General features: G+C 40.6%; 1 protein-coding gene across 1 annotated transcript in view; it reads right to left on the reverse strand.

Annotated features, from left to right (window-relative positions):
* The window catches only part of rnf17 (ring finger protein 17), a 234,783-nt gene that overhangs the window by 162,826 nt on the left and 51,032 nt on the right, over positions 1-20,925 (reverse strand). The window contains exons 6-7 of the mRNA XM_051926656.1: positions 8,889-9,006; positions 7,411-7,531 (exon numbers count right to left, since the gene is read on the reverse strand). Coding sequence (XP_051782616.1) covers positions 7,411-7,531; positions 8,889-9,006 — 239 coding nt within the window. The remainder of the gene's footprint in view (positions 1-7,410; positions 7,532-8,888; positions 9,007-20,925) is intronic.

Genomic DNA, 20,925 nt, shown 5'->3' on the forward strand with positions numbered 1-20,925 from the left:
AGGCCAGAGCAGACTGTACTTGTTAAGGAGATTCTGGTCTTTTGAAATGTCCGCAAAGCTACTGGAAATGTTCTACCAGTCCATAGTAACCAGTGTTGTGTTCTATGGTGTGGCCTTCTGGAGAAGCAACTTGAGATCAAAGGTTTTTTCATCAGGAAAGCCTGCACTATCACAGAACAAACCCTGGACACACTGGGTAAAATATTGATTTTCCAATTAATCGGTATCATTTGTTAAAACATTTCAACATCAATCCTTAAAAGTCTCAAGCTCAATCTTGTGAATTTCTATCCGGCTCAATTACTATATATAGATTTTTGCTTATCTTCATTTTTAAGTGCCTTTGAAAGCATTCTAAGGAAAAAGCACTTTACTACTTCACATAAAATGTTGTGTCCTATATAACTGAAATCAGCATCTTAGAATAGAATGCCTTTTATTGTCACTATACACATGTACAATGAGATTAAAAGCAGCTCCTTCAGTGCAGACATATATGTAGAACACAACAAGTAAAACAAATAAACAAATGGTGCAAAAATTTGAAAAAAAAGTTCTGCGACGCTATATACAAATGGAAAAAATAACTAAATCGAGTTATTGCACATTATTTAAATACTAGAAAGAATAAATAACTATTGCACAATTGGCTTATTGCATATAATTTAAATACTGCACAATAATGATGATCATGTGCAGTGAGTAGTGGATGTTGTACCCTGAGAGTAATGATATTGTACAGTATACAGATATTACAAAGTTATTATTCAGTACCATTTAGATATTGGATATTGCACAGTTGATGGATAGAAGGAAGTCCAGGGATTGGGGGGTTAGACTGTGTAGTCAGTGCATGTGTGAGTTTAGAATGGTTATGGCTTTTGGGAAAAAAAAACTGTTCTTGAGTGTTTGTCCTTGTTGTGATGCAGCTGTTGTGCCTCCCTGAGGGCAGCAGGTCAAACAGATCAGAGCCAGGGTGGGAGCTGTCCTTGATGATGTTTTTTGCTCTGCTGAGGCAGTGGGAGGTGTAAATGTCCATCAAGGAGGGGAGAGGGCAGCCGATGATCTTCTGTGCTGCCTTTACCACTCGCTGAAGCCTCTCCGTCTGCCATGGTGCAGCTGCCGTACCATACTGTGATACAATACATCAGCAGGCTCTCGATGGACGAGCGGCAGAAGGTCAGTAGCAGGTTGGAGTCCAGGTTGTGCTTTCTGAGGACCCTCAGGAAGTGTAACCGCTACTGAGCCTTCTTGATGACTGCTGTGATGTTGTCTGTCCAGGAGATGTCAGCGTAGATAAGGATGCCAAGAAACAAGAAGGTATGGATCTAATCTCCACACACTCGTTGTTGATGTAAAGGGGGCTAAGTCGGTGCTGTGCCTCCTGAAGTCGAGAATGATCTCCTTGGTTTTCCTGGTGTTTAGAGCCAGATTTTTCTTTGAACACCAGGCTGCCAACTTCAGGACCACCTCTCTGTAAGCTGCCTCATCTCCCTTTGAGATGAGTCCGACCACTGTGGTGTCATCAGCAAACTTGACGATGAGGTTGTTGTTGTGGGCCGGACTGCAGTCGTGGGTGTAAAGACGGTACAGAAGGGGGCTCAGCACACAGCCTTGCAGGGTACCGGTATTCAGTGTGCGAATGGAGGAGTGGTGGGGTCCGAGTCTCACAGTGTGGAGCCGGTTGGTAAGAAAGTCTTTTATCCAGACACATGTGAGAGGTGGGAGGCCAAGAGTGACCAGTTTGGTGATGAGAATGTCAGGAATGATTGTATTAAAAGCTGAGCTGTAATCCACAAACAGCATCCAGACGTAGCGCTGCTGGTGCTCCACATGGCTCAGCACAGAGTGGAGAGCTACAGCAATGGCGTCTTCTGTGGATCTGTTCATGCGATATGCAAATTGGTAGGGATCGAAGTCTTGGGGGAGATAGTCCTTGATGTGCTGGAGAACCAGTCTCTCGAAGCACTTCATGATTACTTGAGTGAGGGCCACAGGGTGATAATCATTTAGGCTGGTGATGGGAGACTTCTTCGGCACTAGAATGATTGTGGCTGATTTTAGGCAGGATGGAATGACTGCCTGGGCTAGGGAGAGGTTGAAGATTTTGGTAAAGATAAAGGTGAGTTGGTGGGCACACGCTCTGAGCACCCTACCAGGCACTCCATCTGGGCCGGCAGCCTTCTTGGGGTTCACTGCCAGGAGCACCCGTCTGACATCGTGCCCCCTTTCCAGTGAGTGGAGTAGTGCAGGAACCCGGTGAGGGTGGGAGCAGGGCTGGAGCAGGTGAGTGCTGCTGTTGTAATGATTCAAAGCGAGCAAAGAAGCAGTTTAGCTCCTCTGCTAGCGGTGCACTCAGATCTCCTGTTGTTGCATCACAGCCTCTGTAGTTTGTGATGTTTTGTATTCCCTGCCACACCTCCCATGTATTGTGGCTGGACAGGTGGGACTCTATGCTACTTTTATGGTCTGTCTTGGCTTTTTTAATTCCACTTTTCAGAGCGGTTCGGGCAGCCCTGTACAGAGCTCCCTCACCTGACCTGAAGGCAGCGTCACGGTCTCTGAGGAGTGTACAGACCTGGCTGGTCATCCAGGATTTCTGGTTTGGGAAAACCCGAATGTTTTTTGTCCACAGTCACATTCCCGATGCAGAACCTGATATAGTCCAGTACCGTTCCTGTGAATGTTTCCAGCTCTTGGTGTTCAAATATGTCCCAGTCCGTCTGTTCGAAGCAGTCCTGTAGTTTGGAGAGTGTATTTTCAGGCCAGGTTGTAACAGTCTTTATGGTGGGCCTGGCACTGCGTCTGAGAGGGGTGTAGGCTGGGGAGAGTAGGAGAGAAAGATGGTCGGACTGTCCGAGTTCGGGGAGGGGTATGTCTCTGTACGCATGCTTGATGTTGGAGTAAACATGGTCCAGAGTGTTCTCCTCTCTAGTAGAACACTTAATGTGTTGATAAAATTTCGGGAGTACAGTCTTCAAGTTGGCCTTGTTAAAGTCTCCTGCAATTATATGAGCACCGTCAGGGTGGGCTCGCTGCTGTTCGTTAATGTTATTCAGCAGGAGAGTTTACATTGGCTTTGGGTGGAATGTACACAGCCATGACAATCACTACTGTTAGCTCTCTCAGTAGAAAAAATGGCCGGCATCTTACAGACATGTACTCGAGGTCAGGGGAACAGTGCTTATCTATAATTGTCCTGTTGTTGCACCAGTTCTCATGCACATAAATACAGAGCTCAAACCCCCCGCTCTTACCGGATTCCTTTATCCTGTCCCAGCAGAGCAGAGTGCGACCTGCTAGCTGCATACTAGCATCGGGTATCCCCGGGTGAAGCCAGGTTTCAGTTATAATCAAATCACAGTAGTCACGAACATAGTGATTTCCAGCGAGTTGTAATTTCAAGTCATTGGCATTGGTGAGATACAGGCTAGGTAGAGGTGGCTTGTGCGGTTGTTTCTTTAACCTTAGGATAACACCGGATCTGCGGCCCCGCTTCTGCTTCCTTTCCCTCCTCTATCTGCGCCGTCTCCTAGACCTGACAACAATCCGTGGAGAGCCCGGTGGTCTCGCTATGTTGTCTGGGATGTTGTGTGTGTGATGAAAAACACACGAAACAGATGTCTGGCACTGGACACCGATCTCTATAAGGTAGCGGATGTTCGCCGAACCGATCGTGCACAAACAAGCAAGATAAAAGTATAAAAACAACAAAAAAGTGCACTGAAAAGGAGTGCCGTGAGCCACTGCGACCATGCGCGCCGCCATTGCTACCATAGATAGTTATATCAGATGTGTGGACTTACCATGGATTCAAATGGTGCATTGGTAAAGAACAACTGGATAAAAGCAAAGCCATATGTAAGCTGTGCAGCTCAGAAGTTAATTTTGTTGTGTTACAACAATAATTAAGAAATCACTTATCCCGACATCACCCAAAAATGTCGTCTCAGTTGACATCCAAACAAGTAGAGCCTAAACAATTTGCCCAAAAAATAACAATCTATAGCAGCTTTTATTTGAAAAGATAAGAGACCCTACAACATGCCTCACCTGGTAAAGCAAGTGGGCAATTGTTAGAATTTTCAGAGCAGCCTGCAATACAAAAGTGAGTCTGTGCACAAAGTGGCATTATCAGTCATGATGGCTGTTTTTTTCTTTTATATTCCATCCATTCAATGACGCGGTCAACAAGCATTACTTCTAGACCCTTGTTTAAGAATGCTTCCTTTATGTCTGAGGACTGTGAGGACACATTTTTGAAACTGAATAATATTGACTTCTAAAAGTGAGCTGATGAAGATGTGTGTAACTTGTAGAATTATTGAAAGACATGAGTCTTCCTGCTGTATCTTAAAATGTATTAAACGAAATTAAAATGTCCAATAGGGGAATAAATTTGCCTAATAGTTTAGTTGAAGGGTATCTACAATGAGATTCAAAACACACGAACAGGTTATTGAATTGCATTTATTATTTAAGTAGCAATATTTGATTATTTTATAAAAATAATAATAATAATAATTCATTACATTTGTATAGCGCTTTTCTCAGTACTCAAAGCGCTATCCACACAGGGAGGAGCCGGGAAGCGAACCCACAATAATATATTATATATATATTATAAGATGATACAGATGTTTTATAAAGTAAATGCCATTGCATTGTATTAAAACAAGGAGCCCCCATAATATTTGTGGACTCTGATGTGGTGATACATGTGTTAGTTAAATTATCATATTAATGTTCTCTATTCATGGTTAAGTAATTCCTAAAAAAGCCACCACATCAAATATATCAGTGCATACTAATTCAGTAATGATAAATTCAATATCAAATTGAATTGGTGTACTTGAATCAGAATCGAATAGGGACATCAAGGCTGATACCCAGCTCTACCGGAAGCTGCTGTAAAAAAGAGAATGGTGGCAAAATTGGTATCATGAAAAATACCCGCCATCCCCTCCAGGAGACGCTGAGTTGGAGCACTTTTAGCCACAGGTTCATTCCACCATGGTGTGCCAAGAAGCTCCTCTAGGCATCATTTCTGCCCACTGCTATTGGGCATTTCAATTCTTCCTCCCAGGGAACTCGTTAAGTTTATTTTGAAATACCATTTTGAAATATCTGAACAATATACACTTATTTATTTCATTCTTTTTACATATTGATTAATTGGTTGTATTATTTGTCCTGCGAGTCTGTATACTTGTTTTTATGTTTCTGCTGCTGTATACATGTGAATTTCTCTTTGGGACTAATAAAGTTTATTATATCTAATCATTAAATGGAAGACGACTTAGTTTACATACTGACTGGCACGTTTCAAATAGCCAAGTGTACAACAGAAGTCATGCTCTGTTGATGGCATACACTGATTTGCTCAAGGATGCTCCACCTACACGCATGGTGTATTCATGGTATAACAGACATTTGATTGGTGGTCTCGCTAGACTCCGCTGCTCATTTCTTGCCATCTCTTCATGCTCTGATCACGTGCACAAGAGGCTCTGGGACTGAATCTGGTGCCGCTCTGATTGAGCGAGTAATTGTGCAAGTCTTTTTATGCAAATTGTGTTATAGTATTTTGAGCAATGGAAGTGAATGGGATGATTGGGGTCTTGGCTTGCCTTCTTCAGCAAGTACACTGCTGTACTTTTTTGGCTATGGAGTGACCAAGAAAGGTCAGCTGCCATGTATACACCAAGAAACTTGGTGCCCTTGGCCAATCCCACCACTGAACCCTTGATATGCAGTGGGGTGTGGACAGCATGTGCCTTCCTAAAGTCAATGATCATCTTTGTTTTTATCTTGTCCATATTAACACTAGAATCCCTGAAGCATACGAAAAAACTTGTAATCCTGGCCCACCTTAAATTCCTTCGCACCTCTCCATCAGCGTCTTTTGTTTTGTAAAAATGTCGATCAGCACAAGTAGCAAGCAGCCTGCTATCCCATCCCCCCTCTTGACGTAGCTCAACTCGGGCAAAAAGTTCTCCCAGCTTAAGCCAAGGCTCCTTATCTGCGTGTGAGGTGCCTGGAGTTGTATAGGGTAAGTAATACAGTATATAGTTATTTGGAAAACATGCATTTCATGTGTGTTCTGTGTCTACAAAGATCTGGGTACGTTTAGGATGAAAGGAAATGCGAGGCAAGAAATGCTGAATACATACCTAAAGCAGAAACCTTTTCCATGTTATATTAATAATAATGACAAGAAGTGTATAATGTGTGAAGACATTAGTCCAAATATCAAATAAACATGCACTGACTGTATATGTATGTGTACTTTTCTACTTTTATTTTTCTATCAGTATGCTGCTGCTGAAGAATGTGAATTTCCCATTGGGATTAATAAAGTATCTATCTATCTATCTATCTATCTATCTATCTATCTATCTATCTATCTATCTATCTATCTATCTATCTATCTATCTTTTATTCAAGAATATAAACAAAGAGGATAAAAAAACATTTGATTTACAGGTTGCTGTCAATGAGTTAAAAATCCAAGCTCAGATGTCAATTGACAGGAAGTTGATACTGTATGTATTCTTGAATGGTGTAGAGGTAAAAACTGCTGCCTAATAACTCAAAAGGTACCAGATTTGAGACTGGGCGCTCCGTGTTTTGAGTATTGAGCTGCTATTATTATTATTACTATAATATAATAAAAACATATATTTGATCATGTGGTACAACAGTGTTATAGGTATGGTGTATCCACTTTCTGATTATAGTATAGGTATGTGCAGATGTTGTGTTTTTCTGGCTTATTTTGTGGCTGCTGCATAAATTATATCACTGGCAACATTTCTGAAGCCTGAATTAGCTCTTTAAATGCTTGTAATGCAACTGACAAATGGGACACCAGATTTGTGGACAATTTTAGTGAATATGAAGTAGACAGTATTCTGTAGTAACCATCATGCAGATTTATTCAATATATTACAACAATGAATAGTTAATTTTGCAATTAAGTTTAAAAAATATACTATATTAAAAAATGTGTTTTTCCTTGAGTGTTGGATTAAGCAGAACTGGGAGTGTTAATGCATCTTAAGAGAGTAAAATAGTTCTGACAATAATTAGCAATTTTGTTTGCAACACACCATAGTAAAAGCATTTGCAAAATTGCAGAAATTTCTATGACAGTAGTGGTTTTTTTTTATAATTCTATAGCAACCTTTTTGCATATACTACCACAAAACATTCAAAATATTCTTCAGCATCTATGGGGATTGTTACAGGACAGTAATTTTTACTTCTCTTGAAAATAAACAATAATAATAAGTGGTAAAATAATAAATTCTTCACAAAATCACTAGCATTTGTAGACATGGGCAACAGCTCATTTATTTTACATCATAGTAGTTGAACAGGTAAAGAAAAAATGGCCTACTTACTTACCTGTTATTGATAAAAGCAGCCAAATGTTCCTTTACCAGAACTTCTCCAATGTCAACCAGTTGATTTTCATGATCTGACACACTATATAGCTTTGTGAGGAGAATATTGTTTGAAGAAACACCTTTAAAAATCAATTATTTCAAGAATTACCAGAAAAACTCATAAAAGTGACAAAGTTTAAAAATGATATTGAAATAATCAATAGAACAACATACGAGATACGAGTATTGGGTAATATGAAACAATTATAAGCAAATATAAAAATTTGTGTTGTATTTTGACAAAAAAGGCGTATACATCAGTGGAATGAAGGGAGTAAAGTACAATAAAACCACTAATACATCACTAATATAAAAACTGGCATTTCAGATATTTCTAAACCTCCAACGTATGATAAAAATACTTAAGCACTTAAGTAGTGTGATATACATTACAGTAATGTTATGCAATCAAGAGCCTTAAACATATCATTTAGGTCTGCTGAACACAACTTTATAAATTGCTCTTGCGATAAGCTGAATTGAGACTGATGTTTCTGCAGGAGTTTTCCTCTAGGTACTCTAGTTTATCTCCCATATTCAAATGAATTGTAAATGTGTGTGATAGTATATCCTGCGATTGACTAGCACCCATTCTGGGGTTGGTCCACTTTATGCCCAGCGGTACCAAGAGCACTGGATCCCTGTGACCCTGAACTGGACTCCCAAATAGACTCTCTTTCTAATACTAAGAAAATGTGCAAAATATATTAAAACAAAAAGTTAATGGAACATAACTGCCAAAAATAACTTTTAAAATGTTACCGCACTGCCTGCTGCCTACCAAAGATATATAAATGAAGGCTGAAATTTGCTGAAAAAAGTTTTGGAAGCTGTGATGGTGGCTTAAATAATTTTTTAAGGAAATATTTAGCATCCAGGAGACATTTATAACAGAGTTTAATGCTGCTGCTTCACAAATCCAATGGTCTGTGTTTATATTTCTATTTGTCCATCTGGGGATTCCTCTGGGCATTTATGCATTTTACTCATTAAAGAAAGACATGCAAATTAAGTTAACCCTAAACTGGTCCCAGTTGAAATGAGGTGTTTGCCTTGCACCCAATGCTGCTCTTTCTGTGACCATGAACTGAATCTGGCAGGAACTTAAAAGTTTACAATTAAAACAAAAGTAAAATTGGAACTAGAAAGCATTAACTTTAATCCCACAACAGCTCAGAGTTGACAAACACATTCTAGATGACTGTAATAATTTACTTTTGTTGAGAACCATTCCATTGAGAGTTTGGTGGTGGATGAAGAAAGTAATAAACACCCATAATCATGCCATAAGCAATGTGTCAGATGAATACCTGAAAAAATGTTTCAGTGTGACACACAGTTTTAAATAAGCCGTAGGTTTCCAAATAATACTCTTTTAATAGCATGCACATAAGTTTAATATGGAAAGTACAAGTACTGCTCAGAGAAAAGCCATACCTGTTGTCACTCCCAGCAATGTAGATTTCTTTGTCAATTCTTGAAATTGCTCAATGCTTTCTTTGCTCCATTCACAATTTTTTAAAGGTTTGATATGGGCAAGACTACAGTTAATTGCCTTTAAAAAAGTAAAAACATCAGATGAACATTTATTAAAGAATAGACTGCCCAAGTTATTTCAAAATTTGTTTAAGCAAATGACAAAAATCCATATCATAACAAAGTTGCCCACTGTGAAATGCATTAATTCAGATTAGAAATATATGTAGTAACACAAGTTTTAAAATGATAAATCACTGGGTCCTTGAAACAGTAAAAAGCATAATATCTATGACAATGTTTGAACAGCCATGATAAACATTCACATTTTTAAATAGGAGGGGGAGAAAAAGAGCTGGATGGCAGTGTCAACTGGACAGTTAGGGATACTGAACTTTTAAACATCCAAAGGTTACAAATTAAGGCAGCAGGTTAGGAAAATAAAAAGCAAAAATGGAGATCAAAGGAGGAGTGGTAGAAACCAAGACTTACTTGAACAAAAAAGTAATGAATGAAGAGGAGGAGTCACTTGCACAAAGTGTTATCTAATTTGCTATAGCTTTTAATTAGCAGAAAGATGGCTTTGCTTCTACAACTTTCAATTTGTCGGATCGGCTAATAATTATACTTTAAGTGTTCAAATTATTACTTTGGCTATCAAGACCTTTATTCAAAGATACAGTAAGAAATTTTTATTTTCAGTCTTTTAGTGTGTTAAAGGCAAGTTGAGTGATGTTAAAGATTCTGACATTGCAAAACTTTCTCCCTTTACCATATGGTACCTTGAGACCAATGGTGTAAACTGAAAATTGACAAACAAATGCAGCAACTGAAAACATAATAACGCACACACAAACATAATCAGCACAAGTGACTCCCTCAACCTGCACAATAATGTTATGTGACATTACATGAACAAAGCATAAACAAAAAGGTAAAAATCCATAAATTTCAACAATGACTGATCTCATCCACTACTGTAGCTGGATCCTTGAAACGCTAGAAGCAGTGCTGTAAATTTCATATTTTTATAATTACCCCGGTAGGATTTCTGATAGCACACAGAGCATTACTGTGCTGGTCATGTGAAAACTTGAATTGTTAGTTTGCGTCTTACAGAGTGTAATAACTGCTGTATATGTTTTCTTGGCTTGAAATGCTATTTCTTTTGCATGTAGAACATTGAGTAGACAGCTTTGAGACAAATTAAGTGTATTCATGCTTGTACCTGCATCAGCTGGGAATTATTCCACAAAGCACATTTTAAAAGAGTGTAAGGCTCTCTTAAATTCAGTCACTGTGCTTATCTGTGTCGGTTTTGGTTCCAACAAACATGGTTAGGACAAGTCACACATGGTAACTGAGGCAACTAAGCATTACGTCTTAGCCTGCTCCATACTAGGCTACTATGAAGCTTGGTGTAGTGTTGTGGATTAAGAGTTCATAAATTCACAGTTAATGAGAAACAAAATCTCAAAAAAGTTTCAGAGGCTTTTTAAAGATATCTGATGCTGCTTAATTCTCATTTAAATTAATTAAATTAATCTTTAATATTAATTAAAAAATGCTAAAACATTGTAACTAAACTATACTTTGAAAATAAATAACATTTAACATCCTATATGCCCTAAGGGGTTCTTTACATTACTGTGCTTAAATTACATACTGTAGATGCCACATGGGCTAGACGGGCATCCCGGGCAGGATAGGGGATGGTTCCTTACCATGAAGCTACCAAAAAGCATATAGGCATCCCGCCAGGGAGGAAGAGTGGATCAGACCCGGAAGGAAGAACCAAAAGGGATGGACAGACAGCCCACTGGAAAAGAAACACGTAACTGGAGGTTTCTTATTCTCCCAGTACATTAGATGGCAGGAGGCTGAAATGTTGGTGCATTTTATGAAACCAGTAGAGCCTGCTGGGAGATGTAATCCGGCAGAACAACCCTGCTGGGATCACTGGGTGCCATGAGATGGCGCTGCAGAGAGACAAGCTCCCTATTGTAATGGATATCCAGGCGAGTCAGAAGTGCTTTCATCGGGCAATCGCCCTGGCATAGGAAGTACTCCAGAGTCTGCAATAAAATGGGCTGTACTACCTTATCCAGACAACTTGGAGCTGGGAGGTATGGGAGGAACACTTGAGTGGAGGAGGGTACTGCGTTGTGCGTACGCACAGAAAAATCCAGATGCAGGAATCTGTACGTACGCAAACTTTCACGTTCTTCCACTACATAAATCCTGATCAGCGTGAAAAGTAACGTACATGCACGCGCCTTCTGTCCCACCCCAACTCCTCCCAGAATTACGCCTCTTTGAATATGCAAATCAATATAAATAGCCTTCTGTGAAAAGACAATGGGAAAAGCACGGGGGGAAATATAAGAATTTCAGCGAATACCAAGTGGAGGCAAAGGAAAAACGTACTATTTGTTGGTTTAAACAGTGGTATAATCAACAAAAGAAAGTTGATTGAGTGACAGTGTCGGAGAAACTCGAAGGCTCAAGTTCACAAAGTCGCACAGTGCCCGAAATAAAAAAGAAATCACATATCAAAGTCGCCGTGAAAAGGTGAGTCGTAGCCCACCATCTGAGTGTCATATGAAAGCTTATTAGGGTACAGACAAAAAAAATAGGCACACAGTGGGGAAAAAAGCACGAAATGTCAACTTTAATCTCGAAATTTCCACTTTAATCACGTAGTTTATTTTGCCATTAAAGTACAACATCATAAACTTCATCTTAAAATCGCTTAATTTACTAGTTTCTCAAATCCCATTGTAACTAAAGTGGCACATAAAATGCTTTGTTCTGTATTTGATCTTCTATGTGCTCTACATGTGTGAATCACTACCTGCTTCTTAAACGGGCTCTCTCTTTCTCCGACAGGACATATAATCCATTACATTCATGATATTACAGCTCTCTGAATAATTAAAATACTGAGATGTATACGTGATCTTTTTCATGATGATAGGAATGAAAGCATGTTATTAAACATGGGAACACGGTGGCGCAGTGCTTGTTCATGTCTCATGCAAGAGGCTTGCGGCGCCATGCGCGACCTTCGATGAAATAATTTATTACAGAAGTACCGTCTCTTTCAAACGTACTAACCTCCAATTCCTGTCCTTACTTTTCTTTCTCCAAAAACCCAATCGCCACACAATCAGCTATATAGACATGAAGCCATCTGTAAGCTTAAAACGCCGATTCTTCAAAACTTTTAAGGAACATTGAAATATCTTCGTAGTACATGTTTAATTATTATATCCATCTATCCTTCCAGTGTCACGTCAGCACCAGCAAGAATACAACGCAATACAGGAACAATCCCTGAACTAGCTAGCGCTGCGGCACCGTTTCCTCACATGTTTAATTATTAACAATAAAGATTATTTAAATGAAGTTAGAGTTTTATCTGTATAATATAATCAACATATTTTGCTGCATTTCATCTTAAAAATGATATCGTCATCATATGTAAATACGCGCTTCACAAAGTGACGCAGGTTGTGCAATATTATAACTGTAGTGCAAGTTTACAGTGAGGTAATTGTACTTATAAGGAGCACTTAATGGACTGATTGAGTGCGTTTATAGCTCTTGGGATGAAACTTTCTCTAAACCGCGAAGTCCGTACAGGGAAGTCTCTGAAGCGTTTTGCCTTGGCTCAGGCAGCGTCTGCTTCATGCTGTGTAATTCTCTTTCCAATCAGCTGCTGCTGTGATTCCCCACTCAGATACAGTGATATAAATACCCCGAGGGGTGCAGTGAGAGTAATATGGAAAAAGATGATCTGCTGTGGCAACACCTAACGGGAGCAGCTGAAAGAAGAAGAAGATGCAGTGAGAGTTACAACGCTAAAGCAGTTATGGTATTTGGAATACTATGGCTATTTCCTGGACCATTATATTGCTGCATTAATTACAATCAGATGCATTACACTAATAAACAATATGCAGTTAGTTTCAGTGTATTTATAAAGCCGCGTCAGGAATGTGGAGCTAAGAAAGGGTGACCACACAGGAACAGTAGTACTGCTTTGACGCTGGGTGCCGCCAGTCTGCAAAACCGAGCAGAGAAATGGCGTATGCCAAGGTATGAGTTACCGTGGAAATGTGCGTGGCTTTACGCCAAGTTTAGGTTTTATACATCGCGATTTGAGCGTGGAAACGTTCGTACGCAACATTTCTGTGCGTACGCACCGTTTATACATGAGGCCCCAGATCCGTGGGGGCCAACACAATCCTCATTGCCAGACCTGTCAGTGCCAGTGTTCACATTGAAGTCACCCATGACCAGAGGAGTTTCACATCTTAGGCACCCATCAACCACCAAGCAAAGTTGCAAATAAAGTGTCTCCCTCACCACGGTCGGAGCATACACTTAAGGCAACAGACAAGACATGCAGAGATAGCCTTAATCTGCTACTCATAAGACGCTCGTTGAAAGGAGTGACATCGGATGCCATTGGAAAGAGTCAATCCACCACAGCAACAGCTACTCAGAGTATGACAGCCATCACAGTGACCAGACCAATAAAAAGTGTAGCCACCTACAGAGATCTGGCCAGTCCCAGGTCTGCGCACCTCAGAGAATGCTGCCACTGAAATGCAGAGTTTACAAAGCTCCTCTGACAAAAAAGGAAGATGATCATCATGCCGGAGAAACAAGATATTCCACACACCTACCTGGATGGGCCATCTCAAATTTTGAACTGAGTGCTGCTGTGCAGTGGGAGATGCCTCAGCACCACACCTGTGCCGATCCCAAACAGGCCTGACCCCAATGGCTCACTGACGGGAATGACGTTAAACAGACAGACACAGAGACACTTATTCTTTTATTAAGGTGGATTCCTCACTATACTACCACCTCTTTCCTAACCTGTGAAACAAAACTAAAATAACATTCAAGCAAAGGAATGAATAGGGGGGGAGGAAGCAATGAAAAAGACAAGTTGTGAGTGAGACACCCTATGCCTCGGCAAGGCTGCAATCAGACTCTGGGAGTCTTGTAGTTCGGGACCAACTGGGATTGGACTTGAGAGATGTCAGACATAGAGACACAGGCACAAAATGATGGCATTTCCAAAAACAATAGTGGGTTTTACTTACAGGTACCCAAAAACACAAAAAGCAATGCACGATCAAAAAGAGTGAATACTATTTACAGTGTTTTCTTGCCAGTGCCAAAATGAAAATAATGAAAGACAAAAACTTATTATACACAAAACTATAGTAATTATAATTAAAAATACAACCACACTACAGAAAACAAAGTCCTTTCAAAAATCACCAGAAATATTTACAATAAGAAAAACATTGTACATACCAGTGTATACACCAGAAAAACAAAAAGTACACCAAACTCAAACTATATAAATACCACCACCAAAACTAAACTATAACTAGGACATATCTATATCTATTTATATACAAGAAATACAATCATTTACACAATAAGGCACAAGCCAAATGTTTGATGCACATGGAACAATAAGCTACACCAAACTCACTCTCCCCACAACAGAGTCACAAAAAAATGAGCCCAACAGGCAGGAAGTGCCTTTTAATCTAGGGAACAAAACATCTGGGAAATCAAGTGTCCACACCACTCTTTTTCACCTCTGCTGTGCTCAAATCCTTCAAGGCCCATAATAAAAAGCATAGAAGCCTGGCATACATGCGAGCATGAGCATATCCACAACAGGCTTCTGCCAGACAAGTCGATACGGCTCTCCAAAAAGCAAGTTACATATCTGGTAACTCTATCTTGGGATCCCCTTCTCAAAGCTAATGCATGCAAGCTCGAAATTAAGTAAACATTCCACACTTTTTACCTCATTAATGACAGGCAGCTATGCAGATGCTTGACTTTTTGGCTAGGCACATACGGCATTCATCAGGCCTAAAGTGAACACACGCATGCCTTGAGCGGAGCTGAAGAAGCCAAAGATAAAATCCTCTTGGGAAGCACATCCCTGCTCTTCGACAATTTAAACAGGTAGGTGCTTTTATTTTACCAAAAGTCAGCTGTTTGTACACTGTTCTTAAGACATTTTCCAGATTACCACAGTGAGGTGAAGGGACTGCAGTGCTAATTTGAAATTTGAACAGGTGTAGCACAAAAATGTGGCAATTTTCCAGGTTCTGTGGTGGGTAAGCAATACAGTGGGAGTATAAGCAGGGCTGTATGTTAAATGTAATTATAGTGTCAGCGTCTATATAGATAGATAGATAGTGTGAGCTGCGAAGCTGATCGCACCCCCAGAGAATACAGACGCCCCTAGGAAAACCCCTAAGAAATATGGACAGACTACCTTCACATTCCTCCTTTCCCTTCTGGCCGGCTCTGTCGCGTAATATGCATCTCGTGCGGTGCTCCGCCTTCTTAAAAAGCCTGCACGGGCTTCTTTCGGTTTGTGAAATTGGTTGTTTGCTACTCCTTTTTTTTTTTCTTTCTCTCTCTCTCTCAGCCATTCTCTGCTCCTAGAAGAACTGTCATCTCTAACTTGTCATGGAGACTTGTTTAAACTTTTGAAAAGAGACAAATGTTTGTTTGCAGTGCTTTGAATAAAGTTCCTTTTTTTTTTCTACAACCTCCTGTGTCTCTGTGCAAATCTGTGACCCAAGCGTGACGATAGATAGATAGATAGATACTTTATTAATCCCAAGGGGAAATTCACATACTCCAGCAGCAGCATACTGATAAAGAACAATATTAAATTAAAGAGTGATAACAATGCAGGTATACAGAGACAATAACTTTGAATAATGTTAATGTTTATCCCCCCAGGTGGAGTTGAAACAGTGTCGGGGAGGAACGATCTCCTCAGTCTGTCAGTGGAGCAGGAAAGTGACAGCAGTCTGTCGCTGAAGCTGCTCCTCTGTCTGGTGATGATACTGTTTAGCGGATGCAGTGGATTATCCATGACTGACAGGAGCCTGCCAAGCACCCGTCGCTCTGCCACGATTGTCAAACTGTACAGCTCCGTGCCTACAATAGAGCCTGCCTTTGAACACCAGTTTGTCCAGGCGTGAGGCGTCCCTCTTCTTTATGCTGCCTCCCCAGCACACCACCGTATAGAAGAGGGCGCTCGCCACAACCGTCTGATAGAACATCTGCAGCATCTTATTGCAGATGTTGAAAGACACCACCCTTCTAAGGAAGTATAGTCGGCTCTGTCCTTTCTTACACAGAGCATCAGTATTGGCAATCCAGTCCAATTTATCACCCAGCTGCACTCCCAGGTATTTATAGGTCTGCACCCTCTGCACACAGTCACCTCTGATGATCACAGGGTCCATGAGGGGCCTGGGCCTCCTAAAATCCACCACCAGCTCCTTGGTTTTAATGGTGTTCAGGTGTAGGTGGTTTGAGTCGCACCATTTAACTAAGTCCTTGATTAGGTCCCTATACTCCTCCTCCTGCCCACTCCTGATGCAGCCCACGATAGCAGTGTCGTCAGCGAACTTTTGCATGTGGCAGGACTCAGAGTTGTATTGGAAGTCCGATGTATATAAGCTGAACAGGACCGGAGAAAGTACAGTCCCCTGCGGCGCTCCTGTGTTGCTGACCACAATGTCAGACCTGCAGTTCCCGAGATGCACATACTGAGGTCTGTCTTTAAGATAGTCCACGATCCATGCTACCAGGTATGAATCTATTCCCACCTCTGTCAGCTTGTCACTAAGGAGCAGAGGCTGGATGGTGTTGAAGGCGCTAGAGAAGTCCAGAAACATAATTCTTACAGCACCACTGCCTCTGTCCAAGTGGGAGAGTGATCGGTGTAGCTTGTCGATGATGGCATCCTCTGCTCCCACCTTCTCCTGGTATGCAAACTGCAGTGGGTTGAGGGCTTGACGGACCTGTGGCCTCAGGTGGTGAAGTAGCAGCCGCTCCATGGTTTTCAACACATGCAACGTCAGAGCAACAGGCCGGAAGTCATTCAGCTCACTAGGATGTGATACCTTTGAGACTGGGGAGATGCAAGATGTTTTCCAAAACCTTGGGACTCTCCCCTGTTCCAGGCTCAGGTTGAAGATGCACTGTAGAGGATTCCCTAGCTCCAGTGAACAGGCCTTCAGCAGTCGTGGTGATACTCCATCTGGACCCGCTGCTTTGCTGGCACAGAGTCTCCTCAGCTCTTTGCTTACCTGGGCTGCTGTAATTGTAGGTTGGGGTAAACTCTCTACTATGCTGGTATCAGCAGAAGGATGGGTGGAGGGTGCAGTACTCCGAGAAGACAGTGGGTTAGGGTGGTCAAACCTAGGGGTGGGCGGTATGACCAAAATTCTATATCACGGTATTTTTCTAAATTATCCCGGTTTCACGGTATTGGACGGTATTTTTTTCCCCATGCATGAGTGGATGTTAACCACATTTTCCACTGCAATTACTGCAGTAGACTGGCTAAGAATAACCTATTCCACTGTTATGAGAATTGTACATTGTACAAAAAAACATTTTAATGTGCACACAAGTATTAATACAGGTTTGCATGGCCCCATAAAGTGATAGTTTTCAAGGGGGTGACACTAATGAAGAGAAGGAATCACATTGCATGACAGTTGCAGTCAAAATATAGAACCTTTTTATTGAACAAATTTTGCAAAAACTTAAACTATGATTTTGACAACATATTTTCAACCATCCAAAGAGGCATTTAGACTTAGTAAAATATCCAGAGGTGCTTGTCAAAACTTGTATTGCACTGAACATGTCCTAGAAAAGTAATAAATAGTAAATATTTTTTGTGAACCAACTACACTTTCTGTTAATGTTAACAATCTCTGTCCACTGACACATTAAAGTGACTTTTTAAACAACTTTACCATCAATAAACTGCATAATATTTAAACTAATAAATAATAACAATAAAATAAATAATAGCATTATTACTGATAGCTGCACTATTACTTCAAGACTTCAAGCCCAGGTGCATTACACAGTATTCACCAAATTAAAATAAAATAAAACAAGTACAACTTTGTGATGACATCCTTACCAACTGTACCATCATTTAGGCAAACTGCATTAATATGGGCCTTGCTTCAAGCTAAGCTATATACATAAATACAATAACTGCAACTTGCATTTACTGTATAATGCTATTTGTGGTATAGCCCTACGGAAGTGCATTAGGGCCACGGTGAAGAAAAAAAAAATACAGTAAAGAGGGAAGAAAAAAAACAAACTACCGGTATATGTCAAGAATAAAGTCGACATGCTGACTTTATTCTCGACATTTCCACTTTAATTTTGACACTTATGTCAAGATTAAAGTCAACATTTCCACTTTATTTTCATAGTTTACTTCATAATTAAAGTAGAATGTCATAAACTAAACTTCATCCTAAAATCAATGTTTAATTTACTTGATTTTCTCAAACCCCGTCATAAGTTAATGCAGCACATTAAATGCTTTGTGTTGTGTTCCCCGACCCAGTTGTTAATCACTATGCTTCTTAAACTGATTTCCTATGCACTAAGAGGAGGCAGCAATCACCGCACAGAATTTATTCATTTCATGGTATTCCTGCTCTCTAAAAATTTAGAATGCTAAGATAAATACTTGATATCATTTTCATGATGAAATGCATTAAAGCAGGTATTAAACAAGCACGGTAGTGAGGCGGTAGTGCTGCTCCCTGGCAGTAAGGGGTCCCCAGGTGTACGTTCAGTGTAGAGACCGTTATGGCAGGTGTGACGAGGCTCCAAAAAACTGGATGTATGAATGGGTATCGCACAGGTTTAACTTAAATATTGTGTAAATGTTGGGTTTGTGATCTGGTGGTCGGAGACACGAACACAGAATTCAATGCATGTTCTTCTGAGCGGGCTTTCTTTATTGCACGCGTGCTGTCTCTATCTGACGTACTAAAACCCCAGTTCCTATCCGTCCTTTTTCTTTCTCCACATAACCAATCACCACACGATAAACGTCTTTGTGAAATTAAAACTAGTTATAAACTTAGCCCACGGAGTGTTCAGAACTTTAAAAATATCTTCGTTATACATGTTTAATTATGCCATCCATTCAAGAGTTGCGGCCATCTCTGAACGAGTCGCCAGCACATCGAAGGATAAATACAAGCAAAACATACACTAGCAGGGTCAATATAGCACAAGAAAACCCCACATCCTAAATGACTTTGAAAGGAAACTGAAGCGCCGAGTAAACCCACCAGAAAAACATGCAAATGCAAGGCAGGCACGCCGCCGTGCCCCCATATGATTAATGCATGCTTTAATGCATTTCACCATGAAAATTATATTAAGTATTTATTTTAGCATTCTAAATGTTCAGAGAGAAGGAAGATCATGAAGTGAATGTATTCTGTGCGGCGATCGCTGCCGGCGCCTCCTGTTAGTGCAAGAAGAAGTCAGTTTAAGAATCACTTAACACAAAGCATTTAATGTGCTATATAACTTATGACGGGGTTTGAAAACATGTCGTCACACTATTACACAGTACCCAGGTACATTACACTGTATTGAAAACAAATGAAACAAGTACAAATTGGCTTGCAGTATTATCCAGTAGTATAGAAACAGTATTTACACATCTGACCTTTTAAAACTAAAGTATCTCCAGACTCTCTGTCCATTTTCACCACGCAGCATTCCTATGCTTCCGCCCACTATTTGGTGGTATAGCAGTGAAAAAGAGCCCTAGTACAACAAATCTGTGTTTAGCGGTGTAGCAGTGAAAAAGGTCCCCACTTGAACAGTTTCCTGCTGCGCCACGTTCCGAACGTCGTTTAGGCAATTTAAACCGGTGTTGCGGTATAAGAAAAATCCATATCATAAAAAAAATAAAAAACGGTTTTCGGTATGAACCGGTATACCGCCCAGCACTAGTCAAACCTGTTAAAAAAGTTGTTCATCTGGTTTGCTCTCTCCACATCTCTCTCGATGGTGGCACCCCGCTTCGAGCTGTAGCCAGTGATGATCTTCATCCCATCCCACACTTCCTTCATGCTGTTATTCTGCAACTTCTGCTCCAGCTTTCTCCTGTACTGCTCCTTCGCCGCCCTGAGCTGGACTCAAGAGTTCCTTCTGCACGCGCTTGAGCTCATGCTGATCACCGCCTTTAAAAGCCCTTTTCTTCTGGATAAAAAGGCCCTTGATGTCACTTGTAATCCATGGCTTGTTGTTAGCATAGCAGCGTACTGTTCTTACTGGAACTACAATGTCCATACAGAAGTTGATGTAGTCAGTAGTGCAGTCAACAACCTCCTCAATGTTCTCACTATAAGATCCCTGCAGGATATCCCAGTCCGAAGTTCCAAAGCAGTCTCTCAAGGCCTGATTTGCCTCAGGGGACCACTTCCTGAATGAGCGTGTGGTTGTAGGTAGCTCCCTCACTCTTGGTTTGTAGTGAGGCTGAAGCAGAACCAGGTTATGATCTACTTTCCCAAGCGCAGGCAGCGGGGTGGCACTGTATGTGTCTTTAATGTTTGCATACAGTAGGTCAATAGTCCTATTTCCCGGGGTGTTACAATCCACATACTGGGAGAAGGCAGGTAATGTTTTGTCTAGCGTTACATGATTAAAGTCTCCAGCGATTAGCACAAGTGCCTCGGGGTGTTGTGTTTTAAATTTAGCCACATCGGAATGGATGATGTCACCTGCTATCTCCACGTCCGCCCGAAGAGGGATGTAATGGCATGTTCACCATCATGGATACACTGAGTCCAAAACAGAGGTACAAAAGACAATTTTGCATTAAATTTAACGAGCTTCTGTGAGCCAGAATACCTTCTAATAACACTATTTGAAAGAGATTTGACAACTATCAATCCACTTTCAATCGAAAACTATAAGAACCCCACGAGGGACCTTGCACACTTCCACAGTTATGCACAACGGACTGTGAGATGATGGAAAACTGACAGTATTAACAACAGTTGTAAAGTTATTGAAGGCAAACTAATGTTCATTATTATAACCCATAAGTTAAAAATATGTCATATATTTTAACGATACA

The sequence above is a fragment of the Erpetoichthys calabaricus genome, chromosome 4, assembly GCF_900747795.2.
Source record: "Erpetoichthys calabaricus chromosome 4, fErpCal1.3, whole genome shotgun sequence".
Lineage (NCBI taxonomy): Eukaryota > Metazoa > Chordata > Cladistia > Polypteriformes > Polypteridae > Erpetoichthys > Erpetoichthys calabaricus.